The 17,099-nt window shown below is 47.7% G+C and overlaps 1 protein-coding gene across 9 annotated transcripts in view; it reads left to right on the top strand.

Annotated features, from left to right (window-relative positions):
* Window positions 1-17,099, top strand: part of PPP6R3 (protein phosphatase 6 regulatory subunit 3) — a 144,388-nt gene that overhangs the window by 103,746 nt on the left and 23,543 nt on the right. For 6 of the 9 annotated variants that reach the window (XM_080815910.1, XM_080815914.1, XM_080815912.1 and 3 more), the window contains 5 exons: window positions 131-280; window positions 1,335-1,399; window positions 4,454-4,569; window positions 6,372-6,457; window positions 12,613-12,699. In XM_080815910.1, coding sequence (XP_080672036.1) covers window positions 131-280; window positions 1,335-1,399; window positions 4,454-4,569; window positions 6,372-6,457; window positions 12,613-12,699 — 504 coding nt within the window. The remainder of the gene's footprint in view (window positions 1-130; window positions 281-1,334; window positions 1,400-4,453; window positions 4,570-6,371; window positions 6,458-12,612; window positions 12,700-17,099) is intronic. The other 3 variants (XM_080815906.1, XM_080815913.1, XM_080815909.1) reach the window with 3 other exon arrangements.

Raw genomic sequence — 17,099 nt, 5'->3', positions numbered from 1 at the left:
ATGAGTCCTATTGGACTAAGAACATACCGTGTTTATTTTATTAAACCACTGTTTGAGAAAGGTATTAGAGTAATGGCTTTAAACATTGAGGTAACTGAATAAAAGAAAGCGTTGTTTTTCTTTTTTGTAGGACATGTTCTTCAAGTACACGTGGAATAACTTCTTACACACACAAGTGGAAATCTGTATTGCACTGATCCTTGCAAGCCCTTTTGAAAATACAGAAAATAGCACAATTACTGATCAGGACTCCACTGGTGACAATTTGTTACTGAAACACGTAAGCTTACCGGGCTCTCTTTTCTGCTGCTCCTGGTTATAGCATTTTCCCACTGAAGTGGTGTGGAATGAATCGGAGTTCAAGGTCAGGGAGTTAAACTCCTGTATTCGTCGCACTGTTGGCCCCTGATTCTGTGAGTCATCTCCTGGACAAACAACTGTTAGATGAACTTGTAGGAAAAATGTCTAAGTGGTCTCCTTATTTGCTAAAAACAGTTGACTTGAAGATTGAGAAATCTTCTGGAGATTAAAAGAACCATACAAATTTAACGACCGCAGAAGGCGTTTGAAGAGTTGTGTGGCGTGCCAGTTTAGTTTGTGGGCTGAGCACAGGACAGGAGCGGGCTTCGTGCCACGCTGAGCCTCCTCTGTGGGCCTGTTTCCTTTTGTTAAATACGAGGGGATTTCACTGAGTCAGCCTTCTCATTTCTTCTTGCTCCGAAGTTGTGTGATTGTGTGCGTTTCCCTGGCTCACGCTGGCTTCCTGCCAAACCTGGGAGACGGGAGAGGCTAGTCCCTGGAGTAGCAGGCGGAAGGGAAGGAGCACTGATGCCGCGCGCGCATCCCCAGGGCATCGCGAGGTGCTGGGGTTCGCCCGGAGCGCAGTGAGGGTCTCGCATGCCGGAGCAGGCGCCGCTCCCGGTCCAGAAGGACGAGGGTTGCTCAGATTCCCAGACCGAGACCGGCCAGGGCCTCATCTTCTTGATTCCTTTTACATTTTGGTCAGGCTCTGTATTTCTGAGCTCGCTTTTCCCGGCTAATAAAACCTGGCTTGGCCTTAGGTCTGCTGCTCACCTGAGGCGGTGCTTGCAGTGCTGCTTCCCAGGCCACGCTGCGGGAGGCGCGGGTCCGGACTCGAGTCCCTGTAGTGTCCTGGCGGCCTTGAGTACATTTATTAGCACACTGCGTATGCTAAAGCCAGTAATTCGCAGCTAGATTTAGCTTGCTGGGTAATACATGCCACTGTTCTCTTCGAACAGAGTTCTGTCGCACTTTAAAATTTTGCCACTTTGACACTTGTATATGTGTTAACTGAAATATTCCTTTTCATTCAGCTTTTTCAAAAATGTCAGCTAATAGAACGGATACTGGATGCCTGGGAAATGAATGAGAAGAAACAGTAAGTAAATTGTTCTCCCATAGAAAATCCAGTGTGATTTTTTTAATTTGAAGAAAAGATCTGCCTTGCGTTAGAGAACAGTGAAAATAATTACGTGGTACCAGCCGACTTTATAGTTACAAATGGTTCTCCTGGGACTTCTGGATTATTTATCATAGCAGATCTTTTTCTGACTATTCGGAGAGTGCCCTGTCTTTCTGCCTCTCTCGAGGAGAATCCGGGGGCCGGCTGCCTTTGAAACTTCTGGTCCTTTTTGAATAGCTGTTTTTCTGGTAGGAATACCACGGAGGCTAAAGGCAAGAGTCATAAAGCCAAGTCCTCTGTGTGGATGCTTTGACTTAGCAGGTTCGTCCTGCTTACCCCATGGACTCACTGTAGAGAGAGTCACTTCATGCATGGGAGGGGGGGTGGGGAGTTGGCCTAGTAATTTTTGTTTAGAAAATTTTTCTTCGCTGGGACACCTGGATGGCTCAGTCGGTTAAGCATCTGCCCTGAGCTCAGGTCATGACACCAGGGTTTTGGGATCGAGCCCCACATCAGGATTCCTGCTCAGCAGGAAGCCTGCTTCTCCCTCTGCCTCTGTTGTTCCCCCTGCTTGTGCTTTCTCTCTCTCTCCGGCAGTCTCTCAAATAAATAAATAAAATCTTTAAAAAAAAAAAAAAAAGGAAAGAAAATTGCCATTAGCTGAGTGGCAAGATTACTTGAGTACTGATAGGGGTAAGTAGTTCTCCGCGTGGATCTTTTCCTCTCGCGTGCCCTGGGGGCTTCTATAGCAGCCCGTAGACTCTGAGGCAGGTGGTACAGTGCGTGTTTGGGGAGCACTCTCAGGGCACGCTTCTTGCGTTTGTTTTGTAAGTCAGGTTTATTGAGGGGCAGTTCTCGAGGTGGAAGCTCACCCTTCTTCGGTGCGCGTTTCTAAGAGCTCGGGCGAACGCGTGCAGTAGTGTAAGCGCTGTGGTTGGCCTCAGAGCGTCCTTTTGGCCCAAAAGCTCATGTCGTGTGCCTTCATAATTGAACCTGTGCCAGGAGTTTTCTTGTTCAGCCTTCTCTTGTGGCCGCTGGAAGAGCTAGGAGCTAAAGGGAGGTGTCAGCTTTATTAGCCTGTTAGGTTTGGTCTGTAAAGAGTGCCTACTGGCACCACGGGATTCTCCCTTGACCCTGGGAGAACTGTGTTTAGTTCGAGTGTGGCCGGGGGCTCATCTCAGAGGACTTCGGATGCATTCTTCCAAATGGAGCTCCCTTGGGGGTGCTGTGTGTGGCCAGATCAACATCTCTGGTTTTGTGTTGGACCCCGTGTTCGCCCCCTCGTGCCCTCCCTGACCTCCCTTGCTCTCCATACGCTCTGTTGCCCCTTGCTCCATCCGCCGGAGGCTTGACTATTAACAGACCCCCGGGTTGGGAGGGGGAGGGGCCTGAAAGAGTTTTTCTAATGTTTCCTTGTCCCAGAAACCTAAAGGACATCGAGAGCCTTGGGGCAAAACCCTGGCAGGTGGGCCTTCGTTTTCACTCATGGGAGCATGGGTGCGGCATCTGACCAAGAAGTTGCCTGCCAGGAACACTCGGGGCCTGAGACCTTCTTGTGAAACCAGAAGGGGTTCTTAGCAGCTCTGTAGAGATCAGTTCTGTGCCTCTGACCCTTAGCTGTCCCCAGACCTTCTAAGATTATTTATATTAGCAGATATTCTGTTTTTCAGGCAAGCCTTCAAGCATAGTACAGCTTTTTTAGCGGCTCCTGAAAGATTCTCCCTTTAAACAGAAATCTCTTCAGTTTGTTCCCTCCTGTCTGCTAAGCAGAGTCTTTTTGGGTCAAGCAGAGAATTCACAGCGATGTGAACGGTTGTCTAAATAGGTGGGTTTGGAGGGTGCCTGGGGCGCAGTTTGTTGAGATCTGACTCGGTTTCCGCTCAGGTCATGATCTCGGGGTCATAGGATCGAACCCTCTGTCAGGCTCCACAGTTGGTGCAGAGTCTGCATGGGACTCTCCTTCTCCCATCTCTCCTACGCCCCCCTCCCCCAAAATAAATAAATCTTAAAAAAATAAAATGAAGACTTGGGGCACTTGAATGGCTCAGTCAGTTAAACGTCCTGCTCTTGGTTCCAGCTCAAGTCATGATCTCGGGGCTGGGAAATCAGGTCTCCGTGCTAGGTGTGGAGCCTGTGTGAGGTTCTTCCTCTCCTGCTGCCCCTCTCCCCCCGAACAGAGAAAGAGAAAGAGAGGAAGAGACATAGGTGGGTGGGTGGGTGGATTTATAAAGATGGGTCCTGGTCAGGAAGGGTAAACCCTAAATGGGGGAAAGGGGTGGGGAGTAATTGATGTACAGATGTTCCAGGTGTGGTGCGGGCCCAAGATCAGCTGAGTACCCCTCGCCTCGCCTTGGCCAAATCCTCAAAACCAGCCACTATTTTAACTTGAGAAATGCCACTGGTAGGCAATTATGTCTGTTAATTGAACTGAGATTATGAAGATTTGATGTCTTTTAGCAAAATTCTCACCTTACGTTCCTACAGTCTTTTTAAATTCTGAAAAATAGTTTCATAAAAAGATACAAAGGAAATCGGGGCACCTGGGCAGCTTAGTGGGTTAAGCCTCTGCCTTTGGCTCAGGTCATGATCTCAGGGTCCTGGGATCCAGCCCCGCATCGGGCTCTCTGCTCAGCAGGGAGCCAGCTTCCCCCTCTCTCTCTGCCTGCCTCTCTGCCTACTTGTGATCTCTGTCTGTCAAATAAATAAATAAAATCTTTAAAAAAAAAAAAGATACAAAGGAAAGTCACAGAAACATTAGGCATCAGTGAATGCTTGGGCTGGTTTTTAAAGGTAGGATGTAATTGAAGATTAATGATGGTTTTGTACCGTGGCCACCGTGTCATCCTGGAGCAGAGCATTTCTGCCGCTCCTGGCCCTGCCCGACCAGGTGACACCGGCTCCTCCTTTTCTCTCTATTTTCATCTTTAGGGCCTCCGTTTTTAGAATGATTGCTGCAGCCCACTGTATTTACTAAGCTGCTTCATGACCCCGTGTGATCAGGAGTCTGACTCTGTCCTCTCCCCCCGCCAGGGCCGAGGGAGGCCGCCGGCACGGCTACATGGGCCACCTGACGAGGATAGCCAACTGCATCGTGCACAGCACTGAGAAGGGCCCCAACAGCGCGTTAGTCCAGCAGCTGCTCAAAGGTGTGTGTGCGTCGTGAAAGTTCGTTGTATTTCTGTTGGATTGGGGTAAGGATTTAAGGGTAAAGTGGAAGTATTCATGGTGTTTTCAATAGCAGTCTGTGGAGTTTCTTTATACTCCGCAAATTATGTGGAGGTCTGAATGCAGTTCTTGAGGGTGTGTCTGAACAGTGTAGTTCTTCGCTGTCTCGTGCTGCAGTCCTTTTAGTGAGTATTGGCAGGCTCGGCCACGCTACCCTCTCACACTAGAGGAGCCTGCCCCGTGCGCTGCTCGGGTGTGCACGGGGTCCCCACGGACCGGTCGTTGACTCGCTCGAGCTGTGATCACGCACGCTTTTTATTTTCTTCTGAAAGGCCCTACGTAGCCTGTGCATTGAGTGCCTTTAGCTGGGATGTGAAAGCACGGATCCGCATGTCTGCCAGCTCTCTCCCACTGAGGCGAGGGATGGTGGACGCTGAAGGATGGTTTCGGTACCAGTGTTTACATGTCATCAGCCCGAGGTTCCTGGGAAGAAATTGCAGGTGCCTCTCACGCACGCCCAGGCTGTGAGTCTCTCTAAACCGAGAGCCCTGAGAGCTCCGTGGACTCCAGGACGTGGGCCAGTCCTGTGACTTACTCCCAATGGGAAGGCCTTTAACCGCCGTGCTGCTGCACTCGTCCCGACTCGACCTGCTAAAACTGGACGTTGTTTCCCGGTCTAGCCTTCTCTTTGTCTTTAAAGTATGTGTGTGTGTGCGCGAGAGGCTGCTGTCTGAGGAGCGCGAACGGAAAGAGTTGCTCCCAGGGAGGGCGCAGCCGGGCCTTGCCCCACTGTAATTCGGCTTCTCGAGAGCGGAACAAGCCGCACCATCGCAGCTGATGTTCTTTCCGTGGAGAAATGGTCCGTGCGTTAGGTTGGCCTTTGTTTTCCCGAAGTTGCTCTGCAGGTGGCGTGGGAGGGACACAGGCGCGCATGTGGAAACCACAGTTGTCAGAAGACAGCTCTCCCAAGGCCTCCAAGATTATAGCCAGTTTCTTTTTCTCAGAAAAAGCATTTGCGTATCTTTTTTTTTTTTTTTTCTTTTTAACTTCTCTGGAGGGGCGCCTGGTAGCTCAGTTGTTGAAGCGTCTGCCTTCGGCTCAGATGGCCATCTCCGAGTCTCAGTTGTCAAGTCCCATGTCAGGCTCCCTGCTTGGCAGGGAGTCTGCTTCTCTCTCTGTCAAATAAATAAAATCTTTAAAAATAAATAAAATTTTTATAGTGGGTAGAATTTCACTATTGCATATGTATCTACATGTTGGCCTGTGGGCACAGACGTTTAGGAAACAGCCAGACTGGGTTCCGTGGAGCATTCACTGGCCAGATGCCAGTCACAGCATCTGACGAGTGTGCAGGACCTTGCACTGGCAGCATTTCCTGAACTCGAATGATCATGGAAAAGACGGCTTTCCCTCCCACCTAAAGACCTGCCGGTTCCTCAGAAGTTTGTTGGAAACACATTTTCCAGGGTTAGTTTTTATCAGAAGATTTTTAAAAGCTTGTTAAATTTGCAGAGCTGCTTAACGCCTTTGGCATCAAGCATGGGCCATTTTGGGGGCGGTTCTGGTTCCTGAAATTCCTGGGGCTTAGGCTATAGGGCATTATAAACTCTGTTTCTCCAAGGGTGCTCAGATGATGGGACATGTTTGCCTTTGATGGACCGAGTGGGCGGCACTCTCCTGGATGTCCCGTTTTTCTTACGTGTCTGTCATTGTTTCTTATATGTCTGTTTCTTACTGGAGGTCACTGGAGTGACGATGCCTTTTTCTCTTTCTCCTTCTGCAGACCTTCCAGACGCGGTCAGGGAGCGATGGGAGGCGTTCTGCGCAAGCTCCTTGGGAGAAACTAACAAGAGGAACACGGTAGATCTAGTAGGTTTTACCAGGTCACATTTCTGTGAGCCCAGTGCTCTCAGCCTTTGCCCATTTATTCAGAGATACGGGGTCTTTCGTTTGTCTTGGTAATTTGGGGCCAAGAATAAGTTTATGTTTCTTTACCAGGAAGAGAGGTCAGTGTTCTCCATATTGTTGATAACTTGTCTAGTCAGCTCCTAATTTCTGCCTGGGATGATCGGAGGGTACAGAGAGGCCACTGAGTTCTACGCTCCCCGCCCCACTCTTTCCCTCAGCGCCCCCTTCCCTTAGCACCTCTGTTCTTGCTGTGTTTCTTGCCGTATGCCTCAGCTAAGCCTGGGCGGTTAGAAACCGCAGGATTCCTTTGGATATTTTCTAACGTTACTCAGTTAAGTTTACCCTCATTTTAGATTGTTCCCAGGGTGGGGGCGTGGGGTGGGATTTTATAGGTGACTTTGAAACCCCATCTTTAACAGATTAGTACTTTTAGCCAGGGAATAATGGCATTGATAATATTTTTAAAAATTATATTGGACTTTGGAATGTATTCTTTGTTTTTTTAAACAAACTAAGATTTAAGGTAAGTATTGCTTTTGCCTTTCCTTTTAAAGATAGGGAAGAGCATTTCCTTTCATAAGCGCATACCAGCTGATTGAGGTGGTGGCCGTAACTCTCTGTGGAAGTAGGTGTGTCAGGCATTTACTTCTGTGATTGAAAATGCAGCAGCCCAGCAGCCGCAGTCTGAGTTGCTAATACACATGGATGCCTGCTGGTTAGACACTCAGGTGTTTGGCAGCCTTATCAGTTCAACGCAGAGTTTAGAAACAGAAAGGCTCTGAGGGCTACAGGGGTCACCAGGTCTGCCTGTGTCATACCCCCAGAGGGCCGTTGCCTCCTACTTGATAGATTAACACATTTGGTTATCTTTTTCCAGACCCTTTACAGATTGGTTGGGCAATGGCTTGTCAAGGATGGGGGTAATGATAGACTCAGGGGGAATTGGAAGAATTACAAAGTTAAGAGGTGACTATAAGGGGAGCTGCATGAGGCCATTTAATTAAAATATGTCTGATGGCCCCCTGTGTCTCAGTGCACCATAGCCCAGCAGAGTAGCTGGCATCCACTTTGACAGCCCTGAGTCATCAAGGAAGATTAAGTAATTTTTGATGGACATATTATCCATAGTGGATTGCTTTTTTCCCCAATCAAATTGGTTAAAAATCTGGATAATCAGTGTCTTATTGTAAGGTGAAATTGTTCTCTTATATTGTTAAATTGAACCATTTAATTTAGAAGCCTCATATTGATCCTGTTAAGGATTCAGGCAGTGTGGTCTCCTTTAAGGGATTTTTGTCTTATTTCTTATTTGTAAAGGAATATTTAGGAATATTAATTCTGATTTTGTTTGGGAAACTCCTTTAAAAATTGTCCTTCAAAGGATTGACTTCAGAGGTAGACTTCAAAAATGTACAGTTAAACTTGTTATCAGAAGTTTTCAAAAATTTATCTTGGGTAATTCAAACTCATTTCTCTTGTGAGCAGTTCTGTGTAAGGAGAGACCTCATTGCAATTCAGCTAACACTCAGCTAGTTTGCATGATGCCATCAGTGATCTGGCTGTGACTGTGAACGTGATGTGTGCCTACGTCACGGAATGGGAGCACGCGGTGCACAGTTAGTGTGCAGCAGACGCGTCTGCCGTCTGGACTGCTGTACGTGTGTTGAAGGGAAGGTTATCCTGGGCCCGCCTCTCACTAGTAGCAGCTTAGTTCTCTTTTGCTAAAAGTAGTCCGACTTCTCGAGTCCTGTTGACACTGCTCATGTCGCATGTTGAGTTAGCCCCACTCTAATTTTATTGTCTGTCGGGACTTCCAGGTTGATGTCTCAAGACCTGTTCAGTTCCTCAGTCCTGGTGCCCGATACTTAAATACCACCTCCCTTTAGTTTAAAGGCCTTCCAGGAGGGAATTTGCTCTGGTTCATATTTTCAGGGGTACACAGGTTCCAGGTTTTTGTGGGTGCTTACGCATCCTAGGCCACGAGGGAGATTGTCACTGCAGCCTTCAGGCTTTCCATCGTGGTGCCCAGATCGTTTCAGGTTATATCCTAGTGGAGGCTGGGTGCCGTGTTCCAGGGAATGTTATCATAAACCCAGCTTGGTAAATGCAATGGGTCTTGCCGTTGCAAAAATGTGCTGTAGAAAGGGTCCTCGTCCACGTAATGGAGCAGGAAGTCTAAATAAAAGCGTTTCAGACACACTCGTTCCTAAAACTGGCGGTTGAGTAATAGACTGCTTAGTCTCCGCCCCCTCCCCAAACAGATCAGATAGATCCCCGTCTTGATGCCTTGATTTACGAGTTGGTTTTATCATGGCTGCGATACCGCTCTTCCAGTATATTTGTAGGACTTGAGTCGGCCTGTAGTTACCCCCAAACGCTTGGGTTTTGCCTTGACACATGCACCTGGCCTGGTCTTATGTTCTGGCCGCAGCAAGGATGCGTTCATTAACGTACCAGACGCTCACCTGTGCTGCGGGCTGTGGGCCTGAGGTCTGCTTACCGAGGGAGGAAAAGCTGTGCCAGTCCCAAGCTCTTAACACTTCTGGGGCAGCATTTTAATGACCCTCTCTCGGAGGTCTTTGAAGCCCTTTAGCCTGTTGAGCTCATCATGTCAGCGGTAGCTCCTAGATTGTTGCATTTTTATGTTGGGAGTTTTATTATGAATGGAATTTGGTGTATTACTTCCATCCAGAGACCTCTCTGTGGGTCCGTTGGTAAAAGTTGGTGAAGATTTAGACAGTATGTCTGGGTAACCGTAGGAGATGTGTTGGTACTGACTTTGGAAGGCTGAGTTTGCTCTGTTCTCTGGCTTCCTCTCTGTGGGAGAGATTGTGTTTTCTTTTAAAGTATGGTTGCTTTTTTCTCATCACTGATGAGCTCGTCTAAGGAGGTTGTGGAGAACGATGCACGTGGGCAGTTGTGAATTGCCTACAGATCAAGCAGGTTGGGATGGAATGGCCCAGAGATTGTGTTTCTAGCGAGCTCTGGTCATGTAGGTGCCAGGGGTCCACTGTAGCCAAGAGCGTCTGACTTCCACATTTTACTTAGCCAAACATTCTAGTCATGCTTCTGATCTTCTTAGTAAAGCCGATCAACCAAGATGAAGAAAACACTTGCTTTTCCTGTAACAACAGTTAATAAAACTGAAATTTTATTATGAAAGAAGGGAATATCTCAAAAACTTCTACTCACTGAAGCATCAAGAATGTACTTACAACACATCTGACTTGGTCAGAGTGTTCCTACGTACTTGTTACTTTTTTGAAAGATACGACTATGTTCTCATTCAGTGAAGTGTTGGTATTCATTAATTCCGTAAATATTTGAGTGGCTGCTGTGTGCCACACACCGAAGCGGTTGTAGTACACTTGATGGATGAAAACCCCTGCCTCAACGGAAGTGGCCAAACAGATGGATGGATAGACTCCAGGGGCGGGAGCTGGGGTTTGTTTTGGGTGGAAGTGCAATTTAGGATTAGGTAGTCCAGGAAAACCTCATTGAGAAGTTCACGTTTGTGTAGAAGCTTGAGGGAAGTGAGCAGGGAAGAGCTAGTGCAGAAGCTTGGGGGGGTGTCCAGAGGGGGAGAACGGGGTGTGAGGTCCAAGGGGCTCTCCTGCAGGCCAGATCTCCTCCTGCTTTTAACCCACACAGGCCCTTGGGTTGTGACCTTAGTGAGATGAAAAGCCATTAGGTATGGAATTAAGAAGGGACATAATTTGATGGACATTTTAGAAGGTTGTCGTGGCTGCTGGATTGAAAATAGACTGTGGTGGGGCAAGAGGTCGCGGCAGGGAGACCAGTCGGCTGCCAGTGACAGTGATAATCCAGACCAGAGACGGTGGCGGCTTGCACTGGAGAGAGGTGATGAGAGTGATGCGAAGCGATGGGCTTTTTCAGTGCTGTTTTGACAGTGGAGTGAACAGATGCGCTTGGGACAGAAGAAACCAGAAGGCCCAGATTTTAGCTGAGGAAGAAGAGAGAACAGAGGGCATTTGCCGAGACGAAGATGCCTCGGAAGGGGTGTGTTTGGAAGTTGTGGCCGGGGACTCTGGGGGCTGCATTTGTGTGATGGACTAAGTGGGGTTCCAGTTAGCAAGCCCCCCGCTCCCCATGGAAGGTGTGGTGGATTCAGTCATTTTTGTGGCCTGTTTTATTAATAACAGTTTCAGACCAGGTGTGGTGTGGGTAGAAGCAGAATCACTGCATCTTTCAGTACAAGAATGCAAAAGTACATGCATTGTGGTATTAATAACTTTCTAAAACTTTCTTTTTGGAGAAAAAATTATTTTAAATACCTCTCAGAATTGCTTTGAGGATACAAGTTGTGGAGAATATGTAAAAAGTCAAAATGTCTGGCACATAGTAGTTGCTTAACAAAAACTAGTTTCTTTCTCACCTTTCTTTATGAACTTACTCATTTTGTAGCAAAAGAGTAAAAGGATCAATGAGGAAACATGCATCCTGTTTGAACTTGGACAACAGGACAGGCTGGGAGTAGCCAAGTCTTCGTTGTTCCCTCTTGTTCAGTCGACCTAGCTTGCTCTTCGAGTTGTTTTGTAATTCTGCACCCTACCATGAAGTTTGCACTCCTAAAACATACACTGGGTAATATGATTCCTGCACTAACTTGCCCCCTGAGGAGCCCGCAGTTCCTCTGAATCCACTGTAGTAGAAGTGGATTTGACCTGCTCTTGACTGCATCCTCCTGTACGGTGCCAGCTGCCATGACCAAGCAGTACTCCTCCTCCTCCTCCCTTCCGCGCTCTGGCCGGGCTCTCCTGGAACGTCCCGCCCCCACCCAGTCTGCACAGCTTTCCCCGCCAACTTGCTAAAGCTATGGCTGAGCCGAGAAGTCTCCCTTCATTGATCACAGATTCTGCCTTTGACTTTGTTGGCCAGTTTCAGAATCAGAGTCGAAGCTCTCTCTGCCTCAGGGCGGAAGGAGAAGGAATTAACTGGAAACAGTAGGTTAATCCTTTGGCATAGTATCTTTACCAAAGATGGTCAAAGGAAAAAGAGGTTGATTTTATTCAGGCAGTGATGTATTCAGAATTTCATCAGCCATACCACATACAGGCCTATTTGGATTCGCCTTTGGGTTTCTTGAACTGATGCTGGAACATCACAGAGCAAACCAGGCCAAAGTTCTGTAGCTGCAGGCTCTTAGGCACAGCTCCAAGGGTTGGCAGGTCCCGGCCACTCACGTCTTCCCCCCTTGACAGTGCTCTCTGCCAGTTACACTTCTGTGAAAAGTGAAGGGTGAATCCCTCAGGAAATAAACAGTATAAGTTACCCTCAGATGTGCAGTTGCTTGTTTTAGAGTTTTACCAACTGTTCCTGTTTGTCATTGGTGGTACAGCAGCGGCTGTTACTTGTCCTCTGCCTAGTTGTTGTATGTCTTCGTTTCTAATCATTAATACATTTCCCCAACACTGGGTGTCATTTATGAATTAATAATCACCCCCGTGAATTGGTGAGCAGCTTACGTTTGCATTCGTGTTTAATTACTGTGCGTTGGTTGTAATCTTAAGGGTAGGGCTACGTTTTAAGGGCCAGAAGATTTGGGGTCTTCTTACCAGCGGGTTACTACTGGTTCAGAGTCACATTTAGTGCTTATGGACAGTGTTTTTCTTAGAGTGGACAGGCATCATGAGAAGGTAAAGGGAAATGCTGTATTTAACCTGACCTTCCTGGTGGCTTATTTAACCCCTGGGGACTGCAGTTTTACCAAACTTCAAGCTGGGCGCTTAACAAATTATGTTTTATCGGAGCCATTCCTTCTACCTTCCCTTTGTAAACATTAATAATTGGAGATAATTGTTAAAATCATTTAAATGGAGTAACTAACCTCTTGCCTGTTTCCTGGTGGTATCAGTAATGAGACAAATTAAAATACAGATGGGCAGCGAAAGGACAGGTAACCTGACCATCTGACGGAGTGAGGTAGGCCTTTGAATTGTTTGGGTGGGTTTTACAACTTAACTGTTACTTACTTTTGTTCTTGCTGTTGTTACGCACTGAAAGACAAACTAAATGTGATTTTTCCTTTTAAATGCTGATACAAATGTCCAAAACTTTTCTCTATTAAATAGTTTTTTACATTTTTATGCATATAGGTTACAACCTGCCATATTCATTCATCCAGTGATGATGAAATTGACTTTAAAGAAACGGGTTTCTCACAGGACTCTTCTTTGCAGCAAGTGAGTCATGCCTAAAGCTTTGCTTTTTGTTTTTATTTTAAATGCTTGGTCTAGTTGCCGTCTCTGGGCTCCGGAGGCAGATGATGCGCTAGGATGTGATTTGGGGTTCTTTACTAATTAGGCAAAAGCGTTTAAAATAGCAGGTGTTGGGTGTGTGAGAGGAGGGTTTGCACTGATTTTATTTCTAGGAAATGTTTTGTATCTGATAACAACAATGCCAAGTCGGGTAAATTCTCAGATTTGAATGAACTGAGCAGCTTTGCGAGCGTCTCGGACACGCTCCTGTTGCAGACCTGTGCGGGGTCGTGTTGTCGCCCCAGGAGTGCTGTAGTAGAGGCCAGTGGGTGAGAGTAACGCTCTTAACGTCAATAAAAGTAACTGTCAAAAAAATCTCTCAAACTGAGTGGCTTACATGTGTCTAGTATCTTTGAGGTCTTTTTAGGGACTCCCAAATTAAGTTTTCCTTGAAGTAGTTCATGGCCACCCTACCCTCCTGCCCACATTCGTCTCCATTTATCGGACATTTACACTCTTCGTGGAGGAGAAAACAAGATACAAAAATCTGTGCACTGATGGATCCGTCACTCGCTGGTGGTTCCTGGGGAGGCAGCCAGTGATTTCGCTGTCCTGACTGCGGATCGGCTTTGGGCTTCTGTGGTAGAAGCCCTTCGTTCAGGTTACCAGCTCGTCATGTGGAGAAATCGTCCTCAGTCAGGACCAGGCCTCGGCATGTCACTTGCTCGGGTGTGGCAGTGTCACTGATGGAGTCCCCTGCCCGCCAGGCACCGAGCGTTTGCTTGGCCTCTTTTTCCTTGGTCTCTAAGGCCCGTCTCTAACCAGGGCCGGGGTGAAGCTGCAGCCCACTCTGCCGACCCTGTTTTGTGGCATCCAGGTAGGCTGTGGGATCTGGTAAAGCTTGTGCTAAGTGGCTGCTTGGTTTTCCCACTCAGGTATTCAGGCCGGGTCTGAAGTGGTGTTTCAGCGTGCCTCTGGCTTCTCCATTGATTCTTGACGCTGCTGCCCGTCGAAGCCAGCGGCTCGGGGCGGGGGGCAGTGAGCCCGGAGAGGGAGCCGTAGAGCACAGCAGCCCCTTACTGCCGGCCTCTTGTCTTGGCTTGCTGTCAGCCAGCCCTGGCCACCAGGGTGCCCACCGGCACCTCTTTCTTGACCCCAGAGTTCTCGAGTTTTAGCCTGGGAAGCACTTCGACCCTAACCTTTCTCCCCCACTGAAGCCCCTGGCCTGGCCTGGCCTGGCCGGAACTCCGGCGCTGCCGCTGCCCCGCCTCTGGGCTGAAGCTTGGGGGTCTGAGCTGTCAGTTATCGAGGTGATCCTGAACCTGAGGACACAGCTTTAAGAAAAAGAATGCCCTGGGGCGCCTGGGTGGCTCAGCGGGTTAAAGTCTCTGCCTTCGGCTCGGGTCATGGTCCCAGGGTCCTAGGATCGAGCCCCACATCGGGCTCTCTCTGCTCAGCGGGGAGCCTGCTTCCTCCTCTCTCTGCCTGCCTCTCTTCCTACTTGTGATCTCTCTCTCTCTCTCTGTCAAATAAATAAATAAAATCTTAAAAAAAAAAAAAAAAAAAAAGAATGCCCTGACACCCATTTGTAAATAAGCCAAAACCTTGGAACCCTGGGCGGCTGATTTCATCTAGGAGTGGTTACTTTTAGTTGCCTGGAGAGTGGGTTCCCTTCTCATGAAATCTGATTCCATGGCTGTCGTTGGGGGACACTTTTCTGGCGTTTTGGGGGGTTGGCTGACTGCTGACGTGCACTTGTGGCTGTCCCCGTCCCAGAAGTACCTCGGCAGCCTGCTGTCCCGTGGCGGTCATCCCTTCATGGGACCCTCCGCAGTAGGAAAAGTCAGTCCTTTCTCCTGGACAGGCCTCTACTAAAGCTAGAGTAAATCCGTCATGGATCATTCTGCAAATAAGAAATGTATTTCCAAACCACTTCCGTTTTTAATTTGAGAAGACAAGTTTTAAGTTAACTTAAGAATTTTGTGCTGGTCTCCATTATAATTAGAATATTAGTTTATATATATCCATTACAGTTTCTCATTCACATTTGAAGTTAGGTCTCATGTGGGTAAAAGCCTGAGTGTGGAGACTTAGGGCAGGTCATTTAACAAGGACACCTGACTGTGTCACCTGTGGGGCTGTACTTGGCTCTGGGAATGCCTCACGGCTCTTGTGCCCCCCGCCCCAGCCCACTTGGTTTTATCCTCTGTCCCTTCTGGTTTCCTCACCTCGAGTGTTTGACTCTTCCTTCCTTCTGATTCGGTTTGAAAGAGTTGTGGAGGGTGAGGAGGTCTTCCTCTTCCTGGGTCTGGAGAGTTAGGGCTGACTGCTACAGATGGGCTCTTGAGGCCTGATCCCCCGCTCCTTGCTCCCCGCCCCCCTCCTCCCAGTCCAAGCAGGCTTGTTCACAGGCGGTCACAGAGATGGGGCACACCAGGACTCTCTGTTGCTTGAGTGGCACCTCCAAAGAGATTTGCTTAATAAAGCGGTGGGCTCACTTGTCAGTGACTTGAACAGTCCCTGGCTTTGGCCAGAACCATAGTTCTAGGAGGTTGGGTTTTGGGGTTTTTTCTTAATAATTAAGTTTTTAATAATTATACAGCCATATGGTACTTTCCAGACTTGGATTTCTCCATGTCCAGAGTAGTTTTTCTAAAGCTTTAAATACAATACAGTAACAGTCTTCATGAATGTGGCTCTTGGAAGGTCTGATTGCTTTATTAGTAAAAATTGTATTTTGAAACCTGAAGTTCTTTGCTAGCTTGTATCTTCCTAGAAGCCATAATAGACTTATGAGGACTACAGTTTGTTGGTTTTCTTTTGCCTGTGTTACTGCATGGAAGTTACTTGGGTCTGCCGGTGGCTATATATCTCACTGGGTAGATGACTGAGTAGACAGGGAGACAGACAGACAGTGTAAGTATGTGTGTACATATGTATGGATATTTGTATGTACGTATGTGTACTCACATATACATTTATAATGTATTTAGTATTTGCATTCTCTTTATGGAGCATTTAAAGAAACACTTTTGGGAACATTTCTTTCCTCTTGTACCCAAAGATTCATAATACAAACACCAGTGTGACCAAAAAATTAAAAGGGAAAAAAAGAGAATCAGACAGAACACCTGGGGAGGGACCCGTTCCCTGGTGTGACCGTTTCTAATCTGTAAATAAACTCAGAGCCCGGCTTACACCGCTTGCTCGGAAGAATGATTTCCTGGTTCTTGACCATATCTTCGAAGGTGGCACACATCCCACTTTACCTTAGAAAAGATAAAGATGCAATTCAGGGATATTGGCTTCTTTCTTTTTATTGTATTTTATTTTATTGAATTGGCTTCTTTCTTGTTGGTTTTTATGGATATGAGTGCTACCTGTCCGACTTTTCACTCGTATGTCCAAGACTCAGCCCTGCCTGGTAGAACTTGTCCCTGCCCTTCTCCATTCAGCCGTACTCCATGGCTCAGCCGTGGTGCGCATGCGCCTTACCGAGCGCCCTCCTGTGAGGGTGGCCCCCCGGCCCCCATGCGTGACCTCTGTGGGCAGGAAAGGGGATGGCATGGAAGTGTGTGAGTGAGCAGATAGGGTGGTGGGGCTCTTGTGTTAGAAAAAAGTGGGGTTTATGTTCTTGGTAAACTACATGCTGCTTTTTTCAGACCTGAGGAGGAGATGCCTTCCAAAGCCAAATATAAGGTTTATTTTTTAATCATCTTCAGTTTGGATTATCCATGCCATAATTCCCTGCCACCAGAGTGAGTAATCAGGAATGAACGGTAGAGGCGTTTTTACAGCAGATGTCTGCAGGGTGGGATCTGTGGGCTCTGCTCCAAAGGAGAACCAAGGAGGCTTCGGTTTCACTCGGTTGTAGCTGCCTCCGTCCCAGCAAGTGGCCTCCGGTGTGATGTCTTTAGTTCAGCCGCAGCTACTGCTCGTACCCCTTGTGTGGGGCTCGCCTGCAGGAAAGAGCTTTCCCATCTGTCCAGAGCTTTCTCCACAAGACAGCATGCACACTGGTATTTATTTGCCTCCGTATTTAGTGCTTGGGGTCGAATGAGGAGTGGCACCTGCTTACCTTCACTGTCCTTTGCTCCTGACTGTACGACACTGGGTACAACACACTCAGAGATTTCTCTTGCTCTCCTGGGCCTGCTTGTTTTAAATCAGAAGCTCGACATTTTTGCGAAGTCCATTCTAACATTCCCCCGTTTCTCACCCAAGAAAACCCAAGTGCGCCTGGCGCTCTCTAGAAATGGTGTAGGAGACAGAACGGGTTCCTCTATGGATCTTAACAGTTGTAGGCTTTTCAGAGTGATGTCGGATCGGTGTTAAAACTTTGTCCTCTCTCTCTAAGGTAGGTAGGATAGAAGCTACGTTCCTAC

This window comes from Martes martes (genome assembly GCF_963455335.1).
Source record: "Martes martes genome assembly, chromosome: 10".
Taxonomy (NCBI): Eukaryota; Metazoa; Chordata; class Mammalia; order Carnivora; family Mustelidae; genus Martes; species Martes martes.
Note: the sequence above shows the minus strand (reverse complement) of the source record. Positions and strands in the feature narration are given on the sequence as shown.